The sequence below is a fragment of the Prionailurus bengalensis genome, chromosome D1 (genome assembly GCF_016509475.1).
Source record: "Prionailurus bengalensis isolate Pbe53 chromosome D1, Fcat_Pben_1.1_paternal_pri, whole genome shotgun sequence".
NCBI lineage: Eukaryota > Metazoa > Chordata > Mammalia > Carnivora > Felidae > Prionailurus > Prionailurus bengalensis.
In genome coordinates this window covers 85,654,786-85,674,829 of record NC_057346.1, presented here as the reverse complement: position 1 = coordinate 85,674,829, position 20,044 = coordinate 85,654,786, and the positions used below count along the sequence as shown (strand labels likewise).

The 20,044-nt window shown below is 39.7% G+C and overlaps 1 protein-coding gene across 1 annotated transcript in view; it reads left to right on the top strand.

The window, feature by feature from the left end:
• LOC122483661 (doublecortin domain-containing protein 1-like) overlaps window positions 1–5,570 on the top strand; it is a 91,484-nt gene extending 85,914 nt beyond the window's left edge. Inside the window, exon 19 of the mRNA XM_043580871.1 lies at window positions 4,471–5,570. Within this exon, the coding sequence (XP_043436806.1) occupies window positions 4,471–4,539 (69 nt within the window). The 3' untranslated portion in view covers window positions 4,540–5,570. The remainder of the gene's footprint in view (window positions 1–4,470) is intronic.
• Window positions 5,571–20,044: the final 14,474 nt, after the last annotated feature.

The following is a 20,044-nucleotide window of genomic DNA, read 5'->3' as shown; positions in this document are numbered from 1 at the left end:
CCAATTCTTTATCCATGTCATAGCTAGAATGATCTTTCGAAAATGAAAATCATATCATGTTACTCTCTTGCTTAAAACCTTAAAATTTCCACCTGCCACCCCCCCCCCCCCCGTAATCATGAAAGTAAAGAGCACACTCCTCCCCAAGGTACTCATTGCCCTTGGGAATATTATGTCCAACTCACCCTGCAGCCTCTGTTTTCTCACTCTTTGCTCACGGAGATCTGCACCCGACTCCTCCTAAACATTCCCTCAGTTGCCCCCAAATTATGTCTTTCCTCTTACTTCCATACCTTTGTCCATTCTCCTCCTACAGCTTTTTTGGGGAATCATTCTTTATCACTCCCCACACCCATCTCTATTAGAAACTTCCTTCCATGTGCTCCTTCTGCCCCCTTTGCTTATCACTTATTACTGTTGGTGTATTTTTTCTCCCACTGGTTTCTAAGCTCCTTGAAAGTAAGCCAGGCTTGTTCACATCTGTGTTCCCAGAGCCTGAATATCCCCTGCTATACAGCAGGCATTAAAGAATATTTGTTGAATGAATGTAAGATTTAGAGTAATCGATTGGTTAAAAACCTGCTTTTTAAAAAAAAAATCTTAAAGTTTATTTCTTTTTGAGAGAGAGACAGAGTGTGAGTGGGGGAGGGGCAGAGAGAGAGAAGGAGACACAGAATCTGAAACAGGCTCTAGTCTCTGAACTCTCAGCACAGAGCCCAACGTGGGGCTCGAACTCCTGAACCATGAGATCATGACATGAGCCGAAGTTAGACGCTTAACCAACTGAGCCATCCAGATGCCCCAAAAACATGATTTTTAATATACACGTTGAAGCGGAGTTTGACTTTTTGTAGAACTTTCTTCTCATATGCACTGCTTTGGACTGAGTGCCCCCCGCAAAGTTCATGAGTTGAAATCCCGTGCCCCAATATGATGGTATTAGGAGGTAATTAAGAGCAGATGAAGTCATAAGGAGGGAGCCCTCATGAATGGAATTTGTGCCCTTGTAAAAGTCACAGAAGAGTTTCCTTCATCTGCTCTGCTCTCTGTCCTATGAGGATAAAATGAGAAGTCCGTAGTCTACAACCCAGAAGAGGGCTCTCACCAGAATGTGACCATGTTGGCACTCTGATCTCACACATCCTGGCTCCAGACATGTGAGAAATAAATTTCTATTGTTTATAAGCCTATGATACTTAGTTGTAGCAGCCTGAGCCAAGACATGCATTGCCACATCAATCCATAAAATATCACATAAACTTCTTATAAAGCAAATCTTGTACTTGTTGATAAGACAGTATAGCTTGACTCAATTTCCTTCATCTTAAGACAAACCAAAGCAAGGTTGATCATCATCCCTTCTTTGCCAGCCGTAACTTTCAAAACGCTCCTAAAGTCTGGTGGAATAGAAAACACTCTTCTGTCATCAGTGCCCAAATGCATCCTTAACTGCTCAGCTGCCTTTGCCACAGGCAGACTGACTTGGAAGAGAAGACCCGTCACCCCCTTTCACAAGTGTGATGATTTGTGGCTGAGAAGGGAGAGCCTGCTCTCTGAACCACATGCCCCCTGGTGCAGGCAGGCTAAGGAAAGATGAATGGCATTATAAGACAGACATCTGAATGTTTCGTATTAAATTAGTCCCATAGAGCGCCTAGAATTCTCATTCCATAAATCACAAAGTAAAGTAAACTCACTCCCAGGTTAGATTGCTGTGACTTTGGCCTGTGGTGTCATAGATAATCTGAGAATAGTTAAACATTTGTCTGAAATAGTAATAATTTCCAGCATATTTACTCAGTGACATAGAAGTGACCCAGACTGATCTCTGTTGCCAGAAACAGCATGTAAATGGGAGTCAGCCAACTTAGGAGATTTCCAAACAAGGGTCACTGCTCCTCACCTCCTCTGCTTGCACTGAAACAGCCATGGGCTCCCTCAGGGGCCGCTAGGTGCTGGGGCTGAGATGAGCAAACTTCGTTTCCTCCAGAGTAGGTACTAAAAAGCACTGACGGGTCCCCACCCCTTTACTAAATGGCAGTTGCAGCACCATTTTGAAATCTACTTTCACCTTGTTTGGTCTAAGCATGATTGAGCTAGGAAAGACCTTGATTCCACTGAAGACACATTTCTCTTCAATGGCAAAGGTTTACTCTGAGAATATTTTACATTGCCTTGGATCGATTCTGGTCCTTCCATTCCTGGGCTAACACTGTGATTACTGGGAACATAATAGAATGGAGAGAACATTAGGCCATTCAATTCCATGCTAACTGGCTGAAGGTCCGTCTGAACTGCTGCTTCCTCTTCTATAAAACGAGGAAAGTAGACTCTTGTATCTCTACAGTTCCACTCAGCTTTTAAAGTCTGATTCTGATTCCGTAGTGAGATACAACAAGAGCTATAACAGCTAGAATTCTAGCTGACCCAGGAAACCTATCCATCTCCTCGATAAGGCTTGTTACAGGTGTTCACTAGGACCTGCATCCAGATCATCGTCACCCTCAGAAGCCCAATCCAAATTTCACTAGAGCAACAGAGGGAGGCCACGGCACAGCTTAGTGGTGGCCAAGGACTGGAGATGGTTCCTTCTGGGGAAAGATTTTTGGACTTGGTATCAAAGGTCTGAATTGAGTCTTGCCTCCTTCACGGTTGGACAAGTCTTTTGGTATACAGATCAATAAGATCATAAATGTTGAAGGGGAAGGGTACTAATGCTGGCAGAATGTCTACACATGCCAGGTACCATGTTGGTACACTGTTGTTGTCATCTGTTTAACTCCATACTCATGACCACTCTTGGAAGTAGATATTTTCTCTACTATTTTTGAATTATACAAATGAGGAAGCTGAGCTTATGAGAGACGAAATACCTTGTCCAAAGCAGGTGGGGGTGGTAGGTGATATAGGTGATGGGAATTAAAGAGTGCACTTGTGATGAGCACTGGTGATGTATGGAATTGTTGAATCACTATATTGTACACCCGAAACTAATATAACATTGTATGTTAACTATATTTGAATTAAAATTTTAAAATAATGATAATAATAAATAACAAAAAAGCCACCAGCCAATAAGTGGCAGAACTGGGATTTGGACCTGGATTTGCCTAACCTCAAAGCCTGTAGAAATTGCAGGTTACTGGCATTAGTAATTATGAAACTGAGTTCACTGGATGCCTTCAATGAGTAATTCTGTGGTTTAGTCACTGCCTGTTTGGGAGATTTCCCTGATGGCAACTAAGTTAGGCAAAGTAAGCTACACTTGGATGCCTGACCCAAGGTAGGCGGGGCACTGCCATATGCATGGGAGCAGCCCTCACCTACTCTTCAGGACATAGCAAATCATCTCGGGTCTCACCTCTCTACCCCAATGGCAGTTTTCACTTATGTATTAGTTGCTAAGGCTGCTGTAGCAAAGTACCACAAGCTGGGTGATTTAAACAACAGAAATTTATTGTCTCACAGTTTTAGAAGTTAGAAGTCCAAGATCAAGTTGGCAGCAGGTTTGGTTCCTTCTCTAGAGTACAAGGGAATGATCTGTTCCATACCTCTGTCCCAGCACCTGGTGGTTTCCAAGCAATCTTAGGTGTTCCTTGAGTAGAATCATCACCCCAATCTCTGCCTTCCTGTTTACATGACATTCTCCCTGTGTGCCTATCCTTGTCCAAATGTCCCCCTTTTATGAAGACACCAGTCTTATTGGGTTAGGGGCCCACCCTACTCCAGTATGACCTCATCTTAACTAATTACATCTGCAAAGACCCTATTTCCAAATAAGAACACATTCTGAGATACTGAGGGCTAGGACTTTGATATATGAATTTTTTTTTTGGAGGGGGGGGACACAATTCAACCCATATCAGTCAGAAACAAATGTTCCACCCCTCACCCACACAAGCACTTCCTCTGAGCTCAAGTGCTCTACCATTAAAGACCACAGCATTCTTTCTTGATGGCATGTCTCTCTCCCTTTTATGTCTTTCTTGTTTCTTACTAACACTGAAGTCTGATATTAATGGAAAAACCATTAAAAAAAACTATTATCCTATGAGGTAAAGTGAATGCACTCAACTGTAAAAGGAAGACTTATCGATCAATTTCAGTTACACCTTGCTTGTCTGACACTTTGCAGCTAAGGAATGTGTTTTTATTGCCTGGCCAGATAGTTCAGATTTCCGGTCAGTCTTAGTAAAGACCCCTTTTTATAACATTGATAAAATTTTATCACAGAGCTATGAAAACAAAATTAGATTTCATAACTCACATCAGGCCTTGAAGGGAATGCCTCTATAAATTTTACAAACCTTATCAAGTTTTAATGCACCTATTCTGATAAATATTTTCAAAATAGCAACTTCTACTGAACTTCATATATATGTGTATGTATAAATAAGCTTATGTGTGCATTCATGTATATATATATATATATATATATATATATTTCTCTCTCTTTTTTCTGTCTTATAGGAAAGAAAACTTCCTTCACCTACCTGTAATCAGAAGACTGACAGAAAGACCAATTATTCAGATTGCTGAAGACTCAAATTTAGGAAAATCCCCTTTTATAAAAGAAATCTGTGTGATTCATTTAAAAATTTAGTCCTAAAATTTATCTTTTAAAATAACTTGATTTCTCATAGACTGATTTTGAAAAATTACCAACACTGATAAATCAGCTACAAGCTATCTATAAATTAGTAAGAAGACATATAATCAAAGGCAGCATTAACCATAGAGACTTCATATTCCAGTGAAATCTTGCATATATTGTCTAGTTTTTCCAGTCTGTAGAGTGGCCTGTTGGAAAAAGTTGCATATATATTGAACACATATTTTGTCTCCCCAACTGGACGGCAAGTGCCTGGAGGGCAGGGACCCTTGTTTTTATTGACTTGGGACAGGGCTTTACCCATAAGGGCTCAGTGATAATGCCCAACAGTCCCACTGCCAGAGCAACATAATGGGCAGTTGAGATTCAGCTCTCTTCCACTCTTGTGCTAGACCACAAACTGAAATTACAACAGGACAGTGGGAACAGAGGATCTGCTTTATAGATTTTCATTTCAGTCAGCTGTTCAGGAGCTACATGCTCAGAGTCAAATTAAATCGAGTTATAGTTGAATAGTCCTTTCTGCTCTTCAGAGACAAGAAATGCTTCTCAAAATTGTGCAAATGAAATAAATGTGATTGTGTAAACTAGGCATCTTATATTCTTAAAAAATTATCTTTAATGATTATACATTTTGGTTTAAGATGCCAAGTTTAAAAAAAAATCTAAAAATGAAGTGAAATTACTTCTATATGAATTGACAACATTTAAAACCTCAACAGACTTTGTAAAGGAATTCTCAAACTGTTTTGGTTCATATGCTACCTTAGAGAATCTTGAAAAACCATAAACTTACAAAGTGCACATACAAAAAAATAAGCTTTTTTTTTTTCATATCATTTCACAGAGTTCACAGACCAACCTGAAGAACATCTGTAAAGAACTTCTGATATAAGGGAAGATATTTCTTTTTAAAAAAATTTTTTAATGTTTATTTTTGAGAGAGAGAGAGCGTGAGTGGGGAGGGACAGGGAGAGGGAGACAGAATCCAAAGCAAGGAGGTGTCAGCATAGAGCTGGATGCAGGGCTTGAACTCACAAACCACGAGATCATGACCTGAGCCGAAGTCGGACGCTTAACTGACTGAGCCACCCAGGTGCCCCAGGGAAGATATTTCTGATTTCCATAATTTATAATGTTTAGGGGACCTAGGATCTATACCTCTCAACGGAAGATTTCAAAACATATGTCAGATGAAACAGATTCTAAGCTTCACTGTGGTAATGTTCTCTTGTTATATTCAAAAACAATAAACCACGAAGATTTTTTATCATCTCTGAGTATGAATTTTGCATCTATGAATCTTAAAGGGGAAAAGAGAAGGAAATATAAACTTCAAACAGTGTTGTTAATTTGGGGCATTCCTTGGAGAAAACACTTATTACCTGGAAGAAAAAAAGCTAATTAAGTCGACATTTCTTACAATCTCAAAACCATTTTACTTGCTACTCTTAGAGGCAGAAGGGAATACATGCTGTTTCTCTTTTGTCTGTCAGGAGAATAATAGGGAATGCTGACAGGCCCAGCAGCCAGCAGCTCCAATAGTGGAAACTCTGCAGAGGAGTGGCCTTGGATGTCTGGAGCCTGCCTGGAAATCACTGCTCCCTGGCTGCAGAGAAACAGAGCACCCTGGATTGGAACTTCCAGCTGTCTGTACTTTTAATGCACTTGTGCATAAGAGAGTGATGTTTCCAAAGATGCAGATAACTTTCTGATCGTTTTATTCCGAGGCATGTCACGACTATACTTCAGTTGATCACGTCAAAACTAACTGTACTCTGTCAGAAATGATGTTAAAATGCCTTTTAATTCTCTTTGAGGTATTTGTTTAGAAGCCACCTTAATACTGTTGCATTTTTATATGAAAAATCTATTGGATTATGATTTAATGTCTCTGTCCTTGGCTAGAGTTCTCAGATTAGAAAGGGGCTGGATTTAGGAGCCCAAGATGCCTCCAGAGCTGCTCTGTCTGTTCTCTGCTTTGTTGCCAGAGCCCAGCACGGTGCCTGGAACACAGTAGGTGCTCATTAAATCTTTGTTAAATATCAAATGAGAAGCCGTGTTTCAACCCTGGCTGTGCCTCTTACCACCCATGGGACATACCTTTTTTCTCAACTGTGAAATGAGAATACTAATATTTCCTTCAACCCACCAAAAGTTGTTTTTAACATCAGTTGAGATAAAGCATGGAAAAATCATTTTTCCTAAAGAAAAGAATAATCTTCAAATTAGGCATATGATCTCATGTAGATATAAAAGAAGTTATGTACCATTGTACTGTTATAGAGGAAAGAAAGGAGATTACAGACTTAGAATTCAAATTCAGGTATTATTATTTTATAGAATTTTAATGGTGAAATGAAGAAGGCAAGTGTTCAGATGCTAGAAACGAGAGACCAACACGCCCTGGGCCCTAATGCATCAAAATTATGAGCTTTCTTTAATTCATGTGCACAACCCAAGATAGCTCAGACCTGCCTGGTAGCCAGTAGGGGAGGGGTTACATGACATTTATGTAAGTTGGGGAGAAGGGACCCTCTGATCCTTAATAGAGAAGGGGGAAGCAGATCCTTCAGTTGAAAGTTGGCAAAATTATTTTAAAGGGGTGCTAATCACATACTTTTATATGATTGTGGTTCACTCGAGAATTTAAGAATCAATGAATACCCCAAATCTAGAGGAAATTTATATCATTTGTTGAGGTAACATATGGAATTTCTGGGATATGCTAGCACTGTTTTTGGGGCTGCAGCTATATTGCTGAATGAGAAAGAGTCTTAGCTCTCATGGACTTTACTGGCCTAGTGAAGGCACACAGTCAAAAAAAAGGGAGACAAAAAATAGGTAAGATAACAACTAGCGATAAGTGTTACAAAAGAAAGAACACTGATTTTATAGGGATAGGAAGTAGCTAGACAAATTGATATTTAAATGCATATAGTTGTCAAAACATATTTGTTATGGGAATGAATAAGTGAATGGTGATATAAAAAATATCACATGCAGAGGATAATAACTGTAATTTGCTACTTTAGGAAGCACTCTTTTAAACAGTTTGGGGAAGAGAGCAGTAGACTTGGAGTTAGTAAACAAGGAATCATCTCAGCTATACTCATCAAGCTGTGTGATCTTGAGAAATTCACCTAGCCTCTCTGTGTCCTGAATATAAACTAGAAAATATTATCTGATTCAACAGAAGACTCTCAACTTTTAGGTATGCTGGCTTCTGACAGAGGCAAAGTGTAACAAATTTTGAGATGCTTTCTGAAATGTTATTGAATTTATCTCTCAGAGCCTCAGGAAATTGCCATCACCTCCACCATCACCACCAGGGTTGTCAGGAGGGAAAGTGTTGCCCAGTAGGCAGGAGCACAGGTGCTAGAGGCAATAAATGTTAGGTAGGAAACTACCTTCTACGTATCAGACACTATGTCGATTCTTTACATTCATTAACCTGTTTAGTCCTCAACAAGTATTATTAGCTCCATTTTGTAGATCTGGAAACTGAGACACTAATGTTAAGTAAACTGCCTGGGGTCTTACAGCTAAGAAAGGGCAGAGTGAAGCCTCACACTAAAAGCCAGGACACTAAACCTCTATACTAACCATTGTCCATTCATTCATTCTAGAAGTATTTATTTATTGAGCACCCATTATGTACTAAGTATTTGTTTGATCAATCTCAGTTAGGCATGAAACAGATAACCCTCCTTTGTGTCAAGAGAAAAAATACACAGGAAAGAGAGAAAAAAAAGAAGTGAATACAAAGTATATCCTACTATTCCTTTGATTGAACTTAGGAGATGCACATACTTTTTGCTACCACTCTCTGAGCTTCTGGAATCTGTCTGTCTGCTCTCTGTTTGAACTTGGGTAAATATAAAGCTTATATTTTCCTCTGTTCCCTGAGCTTACAGAATCCCAAAGCATTTGGTTTAGATTAAATCCGTTGACCGAAGCATTATAATTTGACTTCAACATAGATGATCCCATCACCCGTCGCCTTATCTAACCTAACTGCTTATTACAGTAACAGAGTACCCTAGTCTGGGGGCAGGGGCAGGCCTGGGGGAGAAGGTCACTCAGGTCTAGCAGCCACATGTACACAGCAGGATGGTATCCTTTTAGAATCAAGAGGGGTGGATTCATAAAACTCAATCAGGAGCATGTGTGCGTTTATACAAGCCCCCCCCCCCTTTTTTTTGCCTGAATCTAAATTATAGAGATTTTAATAGCTCCAGTAATTAGACAAGTATGCAGTCAACCCCATTATGTTCCTGTGTAATATCACACTCCCTAGGGCCCACCTTCCCTGCTTGCTGGGCTCCCTGCATGGGCCCCCTTCCCCGTTATTTTCTACCATAGGGAAGCAGTTTTCTTTTCAAAGAGCTCACTGTTCACATTGTTTTTGTTCCCTCAATCCGGAGGTTGGATTTGCTTTCTCAGGAGTTTTGCCATTGCATTGCCCAGTTGAGTGGAAAAGGTCTGGTGGGTCATTTGCATTCCCCACAGTGCCTAGTATATGTGCTAGGCTGCACAGTGGATGCCAGGCACTTAGCACGGTGATTGGCATAGGGTAGACACTTCAAAATCGTTTACAACCGAGTCTGTTTAAAAATCTCTTCATGGTTCAATTGTTGACCTTAAAGAAAGCAGAACAAAATGCCTAGATTCACTATCTTAAATCATGGACTCTTGTAAAAAACAAAAAACAAAACTGCCATTCTCGCTTCCTGATTGCCTCTCGTTATTGTCTGTCTTCTGTTTTGTAACTTTCTATTAGCCATAGTAATATTTCACTTCATCAGCATAGATAATCTTCCTGCAGGTGCTGAGGGCTACATCTTGGATTTTTCTTATTGTTATTTCCTCTAGCACTGCAAAACAAAAATCTTTTGGTTATTTGAAATTAAGGACAAATGTGCTGTATTACTAAAATAATGCAATTTACCTAATCAGGAGATTGACTTCTTTCATCTATATACACACATTTTCTTAGAGGCTGTCAGGAATCAGTTTTTATTATCTCTTTTTTTTCCATGGAGATATTCCCAAAGAAAGGTGTCTGGAATTTCGTATCCTGAGATCACCTTTCCTATTCAGTCCTACCCTCCTTTCCCCCAAAAGAAAGAAAAACCTAAATTAACTATTGTTCCTTCACAAGGATCTGAAAGTTGTCCCCTGAAAGCAATTCTAGAAGTCGATGAAGTTGGCCTTCAAACTACCTAGAAAAGGAAAAAAAAAAGTAGCATAAAATCGAATGTTTAAGTCTCTCTTGAAATTGAATTCCTTGTAATTGGCAAACTGATAGTCTTTTTTCTCTCTAGGGTAGGTATCGGACAGACAGAAACAGTGACGGGGGCAGCGGGAGGAGACTTGAAAGCCAGAGATGTTTTCTTAAGCCTCTGTCTCAAATCTTTTCTACAGAGACAGATAAAAGGATAATGAGCTGAGGTATTTTTAAAGGATTCTCACAATTTACAACTCAAATAAATCTAGTTTTAAAATATGGTGTTTTTAGGCTCTAATGACTGCAAATGTTAAACTAAATATTTTGCTTAAACAAGTAAAGACAGAGCGGGTATATGAGCAAATTAGAATGCACGAAAGCTGCCTCTGCTGTGGCAGCTTCCTCTAGAAGAGAATGGCTAATTCATACACAACATATTCTTGTCACTCCTTCGGGAGGAAAGCGGCCCTGGGAGGAGCCCAACCGTTCAGCATTTTGCTTCTGGTCAGGATTGATTCCAGATGTGGGAGGTAAATGCTAGAAAGGGTTTGGAAAATGGAGTGGAAATGAAAAATCCCGCAGGCCATTTGAGTGTTGATGACAGATGAGGTAGGTATTTTCAGGTAACTAATGAACTTGCTGGGAACTTGGAGAGTGCTCAGTCCAGTAGATATTTAACAGGCAGGAAAGACCCAGCTGAGATATCATGGCTACCCCATGCACCAAGAGTGGAGGGAAATATGGAGTTCTGATGGTAACTCGTAGACACCAAAAGCTGAGACATGGCTATTCTGTAAATGAGCTGAATTTAAGCCTTTTCCTAAAGCTAGTTCATAATCTGTAAATAGATGGGTTTCTCAACTTCCCATTATTTGATTTATCACGACTATTTCATTATTCGAAGAAATATTGAACAAGTATACCTATATCCCTAGGTGTAAGTCAGTAAGGCAGAATAGCAGAGTGATTATAAACACAGGTTTTTTTTTTTTTTATTTACTTATTTACAGAGCGAGAAAGAGAATGCAAGCAGGGAGGGGGCAGAGAGAGACTGAATCCCAATCAGGCTTCATGCTGTCAGTGCAAAGCCCGTCGTGGGGCTCAAACTCATGAACTGTGAGATCATGACTTGAGCTGATATCAAGAGTCGGATGCTTAACCAACTGAGCCATCCAGGCACTCCATCCAAGGCATTACCTTAAGGTAACCTACCCTTGGGTTTAAATATTGTCTCTGACACTTTTTAACTTGATCTTGGGAAATTTATTCTAAGCCTCAGTTTCCTTATTGTTTAAATAAGTATGATATTATTACTTATTTTTAAAGCATTGTTGTAAGAATTAAATGAGGTAATGTATATGAACCATTTAGCCTAATACTCAATTAATGCTCAACAAATGTAAACCAACGTAATGATTATTGTTATTCTAGGAATGGTGTTTGGACCAGCAGGTGATGCATAAACCCAGCATGGAAAGACTATAATCACTAGCAATGGAGATTTTGACTCACAAGCATTTCATATCATTAATAGATGTTTGCGATTTTAAACTTTAATACTGGTATTTCAGTTCAAATTCTTGGGTGCACGTAACACAAATTTACTATTGATTTAAGCAACCAGGAGATCACTAGAAAGGTAATAAGAGGATCATAGGATTGAAGGAGTGGCAGAGGACAAGCCTTGGAAATAGAATATCCAAGAAACAGAAGGCCAAAAGCAGAGTGGAGATCAACCCCTGGATCAACCCCCTGGATGGACCCAGGGCAGCCAGGCAGTTGAATGACTTCCTGTCATTCTCTTTGGTCTCAAGTCACGAGCCCCAAATTCCAGGTCTGAAGAGAAGAGACCATGCCTATTTGGCGAATCTCAGTTTACGTGCCCAGTCTCTGGCTGTACAAGAGTCAGTGAGAGGAATCTATAGAAGATCAGTCCCTGAAATTACACTCCTACCCTAACCAGACACGAGGGCAATTTGGATGTTATAAAAGAAAGAAAATGTATGCTGGTAGCCAAAACCCATTAATATCCATCCTTAATGTGCTATAATGCATTCCACAGGATTTTCACTTTGTTTTAAGCCACATGCTCTTACATATAATGATATAACAATCATGTTGTTTCAGGCACATTCCCAGGTTCTAAGGGCTGAAGAAGATTTAAAAGTGCTCACCAGTGTCTGCACTGAGTAAATCTGCATGGGAAAGCAATACCCAGGCTCTGCCTCCAATTTCTCTTTCTCTAAGATTTGCCAAATAGATTGCTGAACAGGTGATAATGCTCTGAGAAGAGACCAATCTACACACACACACACACACACACACACAGAAAAGGCCAGAAAGTTAAAGCTCAGATCACCACATACATTGTGCAGAGTATCCACTGCAGGGAAGGCAGTGGGAACTGAAATTTATTCCTTACACCTCAGCTAAGAGGAACAGGCTTCTTCTTACAATTTTTATGAAGACACTGCCATCTTCACTATCCCCTGCAACAGTAGTAGTGCAGCAGCCCAGAGTGGATACCATTGGATTCCACTTTATAATTTGCACAGAAGTGTTTTAGGGGCCAGCAGTGGCCATCACAAAATCCCACACCACCCAGGAGGAAGGGAGAAAAGGAAGTAAACAGGGATGGCTGCCTCCCTCCATCTCTTATCTTTATCACTTTTTATTTTTCTCTTCTTTCTCCTAGAATGAGACAATCTCAGGATTGAAGGAGATTTGGACAAACACCTAATACAGAGTATCACTTAGGGTTTGAAATGCAGTCCTTTTCCTCACAGCCAATATCCATGACAACTGGTCATCCAGATTTAAGTATCTCCACGGACAGGAAATTTACCTCCTTCTCAGACAACACATTCTAAAGAAAATTCTTTCTTATATTGACCTGAAATATATAAACTTTCAACTTCCATTCACTCCAATTAGTTCTGTGTCTAGGGCTACAAGGGACAAGCATAACCCTTCTTCCACATGACAGGATTTTCAATAGTTGAAGTTCAATGTAATGCTCCCCTATTTGTAACTTTCTCAAACAGATCTTGGGAAATGACTTCATGATACAGCTGATCAAAACTGCTTTGAATTCCCTCTTACTTACCATATCATAGCCTCTTATGATACGTCATCCAGAACTGAATGCAGTAGTCAAACGTTATCCAAATGAAGTCACTCATATAGCTAAATATTAATGATTATAAAACTCATAATAATAATAACTGAGCTAAATTTATAACTCAGCATATGCCAGGCATTGTGATAAGCACTTTACTTAAAAGATTTAACTTATATAATATATAACTTAATATTTAACTTATATAATATTTAACTTTACAACGGCTCTTTCAAGGGTTCTGTTATTATCCCCTTTTAGAGATGAAGAAACAGGTTCTGAGAGGTTAAGTCACTCACCCAAAACCCCCATCACTAAGTGGTAGTAATGCGAGTGTGCCTGAGGCCAGAGCTCATGCTCTATCCACTTCACTATACTTCTCAATGTAGCTAAACACTCTTACTTTTTGGCCATTTCTTCTGACTTGTTCTTATATAGATTTCACCAATCTTTAACAATGTGTTGGACAACCACAGCACCAGGGCTCTCATTACTAGTCCATTCCACTTGCATCATGCATACATTCACAAACATCTCTGTTAGAGATTATACTGCCGGATCCTAAGACTAAGAGTATATCAAAAATTAGGGAAGACTGGGTGAGAGTGGGAAGTATCACACTTTCACTAACTCTTTTTTTTACTCAAATCATCATGTTGCTTAGATTTAGATTTCTGGAGAGTTCTGATGTTGTTTTCCAGGGAAAGGTTTGGGGAGCCAAGGGAGGGTTGATGGTAATTATTGCTTCAACCAAGGTGATAGAAGAGCAGGAAGTTCAACTCAGCCCCCTAACTTCTCCCCCTCTGCTCACATAATCCTGGGGAATTATCTGAATTAGGGTGTGCACTGAATTTTCAATTTGGTGGATGGTGGTTCTTCCATTGTCCCAAGTTCTTTTAACTCCTTGATGTCTGGGCCTTATGGAAATGATTGGGGCACTCCATGAAAGGCGAACAACGCTCAGCCAACCCCATGTGAGAACGAATAATTCTCTCAAAGCCCCATGGTAGCAAGACGGTAAGATTTATCTGATCTTTATTCAAAGGAAAGCTCAAACCACTTTAACAAGTTTATTGCCAAAGATGCAACGACTCCCCTACCAGTCCTGGAATTCTGGAAAGTCAGTGATCTCAAGTTATCTTAGCAGAGTTTTTGTTGGCCTTTAGTACCAGAACAATCAATTCTGTTAAGATTGCGCCAAAGAAAATATGGGTGAACATAATCCTACCTGTAAAATTAAGTGGCAAAATCCATAATGTTCTGAAGTTGTATCTCTCTGCTTCCTTCATTTTTGCTCATTATTCTATTTCAGTCCCTAGCTTAGTGCTCAGCACATAGTAGATAGTCAATAAACCTTATCTGAATATCAGCCCTCACGGAACACAGAGGTGCATTAAAGATGCCTAATCCTGTAAGAGGTTGTGAAACATAATGCATCTTTAAAATTGTTATCTGCTTTGAGTTCTGAAGTCTGTTTTTTTTCTATTTACTCCAAATCTTAATCATCTTGGAAAAAACAGGCTATTTTTATTTCACATCAGCTTCTCTTTCCACTACCACCAATGATAGCTCAAAACCAATCCCTTTGATGCAGATATTTTCTGGTATTCTCCTTTTAAATCTTACTTGACAGAATGTTTAAAGGGAATTCCAAATTTGGTCTGTTTTAAGTTGAATGTATGCTGAATATATAATGTTACATTTTTAAATTTAAAGATTTCACTAGCTAGGAAGATTTGTCACCCATTGTCACTCAGACCTCAATTTCTACGAGGGAGATGCTAGATCGTAACTCATGAAGTATTAGTTTTACTTTTTGTGTGCAACATCGTCCACTAGGTGGCATCTCAACACATAGAAAGCTGGATGTGTGCATTGGCGATGAGTCCCCTATACTGTTTTAAAAATAGGTTTTAATGTTTTCACTCTTATGTGAATCCTGAGAAACTTAACAGAAGATCATGGGGGAGGGGAAGGGGAAAAAACAGTTACAGAGAGGGAAGGAGGCAAACCATAAGAGACTCTTAAAAACTGAGAATAAACTGAGAGTTGATGGGGGGGTGGGAGGGAGGGGAAAGTAGGTGATGGGCATTGAGGAGGACACCTGTTGGGATGAGCACTGGGTGTTGTATGGAAACCAATTTGACAATAAATTTCATATTTAAAAAGTAGGTTTTATATGTAAATGATGAATCACTGGGTTCTATATAAATATATATATATATATATATATTTGCTGAATAAATAAGAAAAAGGAATGCATTGACTTCTAAACTAAAAGACTTGACATGTTTGCGAACACTCTATAACATACAATTCAAAGTGACTCCTCCTTTCCCTGTATTCCCACAGATTTCAATCTGTAGTATGGTAATGATCCTGGCCTCTTGCTTTAAATCACCACTAGGAGCAAATAGCATCTAAAAGCTGCCATCCAGAAATTACTCTTGGCTATTCAGGCAAAATCGAATGCATTCAACTAAGTTAACATTTTTTGACCACCAGTAGATATGAGGAACCAAACTTCACATGAAACATTTGGTATTCCACTCTCAACAAGGTATCCTTATCAATATATGTCCTCATTTTTCTTTAATTAGATACAGATGGGTACACAGGAAACAGTATACATTGTACAACAAACCAGCATTCATACTACAGCAGAAGTTTTTCATAATTTTTGTCACAAAAGACAACCTTGCAAAGAGGACCAAAGCTTTGGCTGCTTCTGACAAGAACATTTTATAAATGAGTCTTTGTAGCCGAGGTCATAAGCTTAGGCTCTGGCATAGTACGAACTCAAGTGGAATCCACTACTTCCTGCCTTGAAACCTTGAGTGTTTCACTTACCATCTCATGAATCTATATTTTTAAATATATCATCTAACTTATAAGGTTGTTGGGAGGATTAAATGAAATGATGTATAAAAACTCTTAGCATAGTGGCTGGCCCATAGCAAGAGATCAATAAACATTGCCTATTATTATTACTATTATTATTATTATTATTAATCTAAATGGCTTTTCTTAGAAGTCCTCAGTAGTCAGTGACAGCCGAAATGAATATTCCATAGGTTTCCTCATATATCTTTAGGTTCTGTCCATTAAATTCTGACATTGCAGCTGTAAATAATTATAAATGAGCCCCAGGTGTACCTCAACTTCATGTATTTAAAACAGGAGCCAAAGAGTGATGATCCACCTCCCTTTTCCTTTTTGGACTAAATTTCCCTCTCTCTTATTTCCAAGATTAGGTGTCCAGCCACTGCTCTCCCCCTACTCCCTTTTATCTATTCATCCATCTGTCCATTCAATAGGCATTTATCACTGAGTACTAGGTATTGTTCACGCATGGATTCTACCTCAGAAATTTACGGTCTAGAGGGAAAGATAAGACTTGCACACACACATAGATGTAAGAGGAGTTAGAGAGTGCTAAGGGTCAGAAGGGATGGACACAACACAGTGGAATTCAGAAGAAGTGGAGAATCACTGCTATTTCAGCAAACATACTATGTGCCCGGATAGATGGATGCTAGTGCACATACAAGAAAAATGAAAGCTACTCTTATTGTGCTTAAGGAATCTGAAGACCTGGAGAAAGAGAAAGCTAAAGCATGAGTTATTTCAGGTTATATTTCAGCATTAGTACCCTCAATAGACCTTCAGTTGAAGAAAGAAATATCCCAAAGGTATCTGTAAAGAAACAAACAGAATAAAATAAAGCAAAATCTGGAACCCTCCTGCCTGGATAAAGATCCTTTGCAGGAAGAAAATTAATATGGCCCTTCCTGCCTTACCCCTGTAATCAGGCAAGGATTGTAATAGTAGGCACAGGATGCTTTTGTTGGTCCCTATTAACACTTGGCTTCTGTACTGACTTTCTAGGGCTTCCATAACAAAGCACCATACACCAGGTGGCTTAAACAAGACAAATGTATTATGTCACAGTTCTAGATGTTAGAAGTCTAAAATCACGATGTCATTCCTTCTGAGAGCTGTAAAGGAATGATCTGTTCCAAGCCTCCCACCTTGACTGGTAGACGACCATCTTCTCCCTGTAACTACATGCCATCTTCCTTCTATGTGTGTCATCTTTGTGTCCAAATTTCTTCTTTTTATAAAGACACAGTCATTTTGATTACAGCCCATCCTAATTACCTGATTTTTAACTTTGTTCGTTTTGTAAAGACCTGCATCCAAATAAGGTTACATTCTGAGGTACTGGGGGTTAGGATTCCAACATATCTTTTTTTGCGGTCAGGGAACATAATTAAACCATAACATCTTCCAAGAACTAAAGATGGTGTTCATCAATCATTTTACCTAAACCATTACCTAAAATGATAATTATCAATATCAGTTAAGTTCAAATCAGCACATATTTATTAAGTGCCTGGCATCTTTGGAACATAATAGTGGATGCTGCGGTAGCACACAGGTATAATGGAGATATGGACATGGTCTCTACCTGCTCAACCCTAGGATAGGACATCAGAAGCAAGGGAAAGACAAGATGAGATGGGCCCAAATAACCACACCACAAGGTTTGGTGTGGTGAGTTCTACAAGAGGATTGTGAGTGAAGAGCTTTGGAAATACATAAAGGACAGGGAGGCAAGGACATTTCAACCAGGCCTTGAAGGACTCGTGAGATATCAAAAGGCAGTGTTGGCAGAAAGAGCAGTTCAGGAGAAAGATGAGCTTGAGCTGAGATGTGGAGTAGGGAGATTCATTCATTCAGGTGAGTGAACTGGGGTGTAGTTGAATGAGAGAAGAACTTTTCAAACTTCGTATAAGCGCAGTCCCAGAAAATATTTAAAACAGACATGGTCTGGCTTAAAATCCCAATTGTTGTAGATATCTGCACAGCACAGTTGAACCCCCAAGGTGGGACTACAGCAACAGGAAGTCAGCCTGAAAAAGCAGGGTGTGGGCAGCTTTGGATATCCAATTGTTGCCATGGCCCTGGGGACCACTAGGAGGTATTAGGAGGTTCCCAAGCAGAGAAGTAACTAAACCAGGCTCTTCTGGTAATGATACATGAGATGGGTCAGAACAGGGAGAAATAACTTTGTCTTGAAGCAATACAGGTTTATAGAAATTTAATAAGAAAGTTATATATTGTTAAGTATGCAAAACTATAAAAAATGACCAAATACCCTCTGTTTTTCTGAGGCTGTTTGTGGCATCCTCACTACTAAGAAACCACTCCAAGCTGCAGAGAGAAGAAGGCAGATTTTCTATTTCTAGAAACCAAGATTGACAGCAATGTCATTGAAAACGTGGGACTTAGATTTACCCAGGCCTGTGTTTGAATTCCAGCTTCTACCAAAGTTCCTCAAGCCTGAGTATTGATTCTTTCATCTGAAAAAGAAAGAAAATTGCATCAACTTTATGTTATTATCATGGGGATTAAATAAGGTCATTTATTTATTTATTTACTTGCTTAGGTCATCAAATGATCTTTCACTGAAATATTTTGCTTTGTAGTTCTTAACTAGCTGGGCATTCCACTGCACCACTATTCATATCTTCTGTGTCATGAGGGGGAGGTCATTGACATTGCATCCCACACATTAGGCAGCCTCCAGGATCTCTTTAATAGTTCCATAAAGTTCTCTGGCTAAAGATCAGTGTCACATCTGTCAGGCAATGTTGATAATCTTATTAAAAGTGATGTTTCCACTGTGCTTAATGTTTTTCTTCTTCTTTCTGTCCCTTGGCAGTTCCTTGAAGGCTTTGATAATCAGGGTAGAAGCAGAAGGTCCCACTTCAATCTAGACCTGTTTTGAATGGTCAGTTTCACTATAATCCTCAGACCCATCCAATTACTGGTTGTCTTGGCAATGTCATCACCAAACTCTTTTCAAGACAGACCCAGGGGACTGATCTTTAGGGCCAGACAGACATGGCCCCAACTTCCCCACTAGTCCAACTCAGGTATATAATTTTTATCTCATTGGGGTTGACCTTAGAAGGCATGGTGGAAGCAGCTGGTGTTGGATGAGCCTGGATTTGGGACAATTAAAGACAGTTACACCTTTGCCACCTTGAGCCAAAAGCCAAAAGTAAGGCCATATATTTAAAGTGTTGAGCATAATGCTTGGAAATAGCATTCATAATGCGAGTGTTCTCCAAGAAAAATTAACCAACCACATTAAGGGGAAGAAGGGCATTAGGTATACCTAGCAGAGTCATTCATGCTGATCTGATTGCTGGATTTCTCTGATCTAGCCATATCTTTCCCTTTGTTGAGCAGAGTTTCTGCTAGCCAAGGCACATTACAGGGGCCCCATCCACATTTCTCCATTTAATTCTCATTGTCTTCTATTGGAGACCACTCAGGTGGTCTCTCTCCTATATTCTGATCTGCATTGATCCGTTGATAAGTTGAGCCTACAAAAAAGAGTTCTGGGCAACAAAATAGAGAAATTACTTTATCCACACTATCAAGAAGCTTACTTTGTGGGTACTATCAAGACAGAATGTGCAGCAAATTGGTGAAGGCCACACAGCATGTCAGAATGACTGCACAGTAATTGAAAAGTATTGCTTGCACGCTTTCAGGGTCTGGGCAATCTCCCAGCAGACAATGGCATCGAGGAATAAACTATGCCATAAAGGATGGGTTCCAGCTGCATCCAGGGCAAATGTCATGCATGTGCCTTGAGAAGTGCAGGAAAGGCATCGACTACTCCAATGGTTTCCAAGGGAGCATGTTTCCCATGAGGCTGAGACAAGAAAAGAGCTTTGTCAAAAACAGCCTCTGTGGTCACATTTCCCATTTTTAGTTTGACTCAGCATTTTAAGCTTTCTCGGTTGCCCATCTGGAGAAGCACTGCTGGCCCTCACTCTGGCATTTCCGGAGGGTGTCCAGTATTTCCATCTAGCCCTCTTGCTAACCTCCAACCCCCATCCACAGGGCTTGAATCACCAACTTCCCTCAGCATTTCCCACCTAGCTGGTGGCTGCACCATGCTTCCACAACCACCAAAGGGGTGGTAAACTTACTGTTCAGAAGATTGAGTGAGGGCTTTGTTTTGCCTTATGAATTTGTTCATTTGGTGTCCTTCACTTGGGCC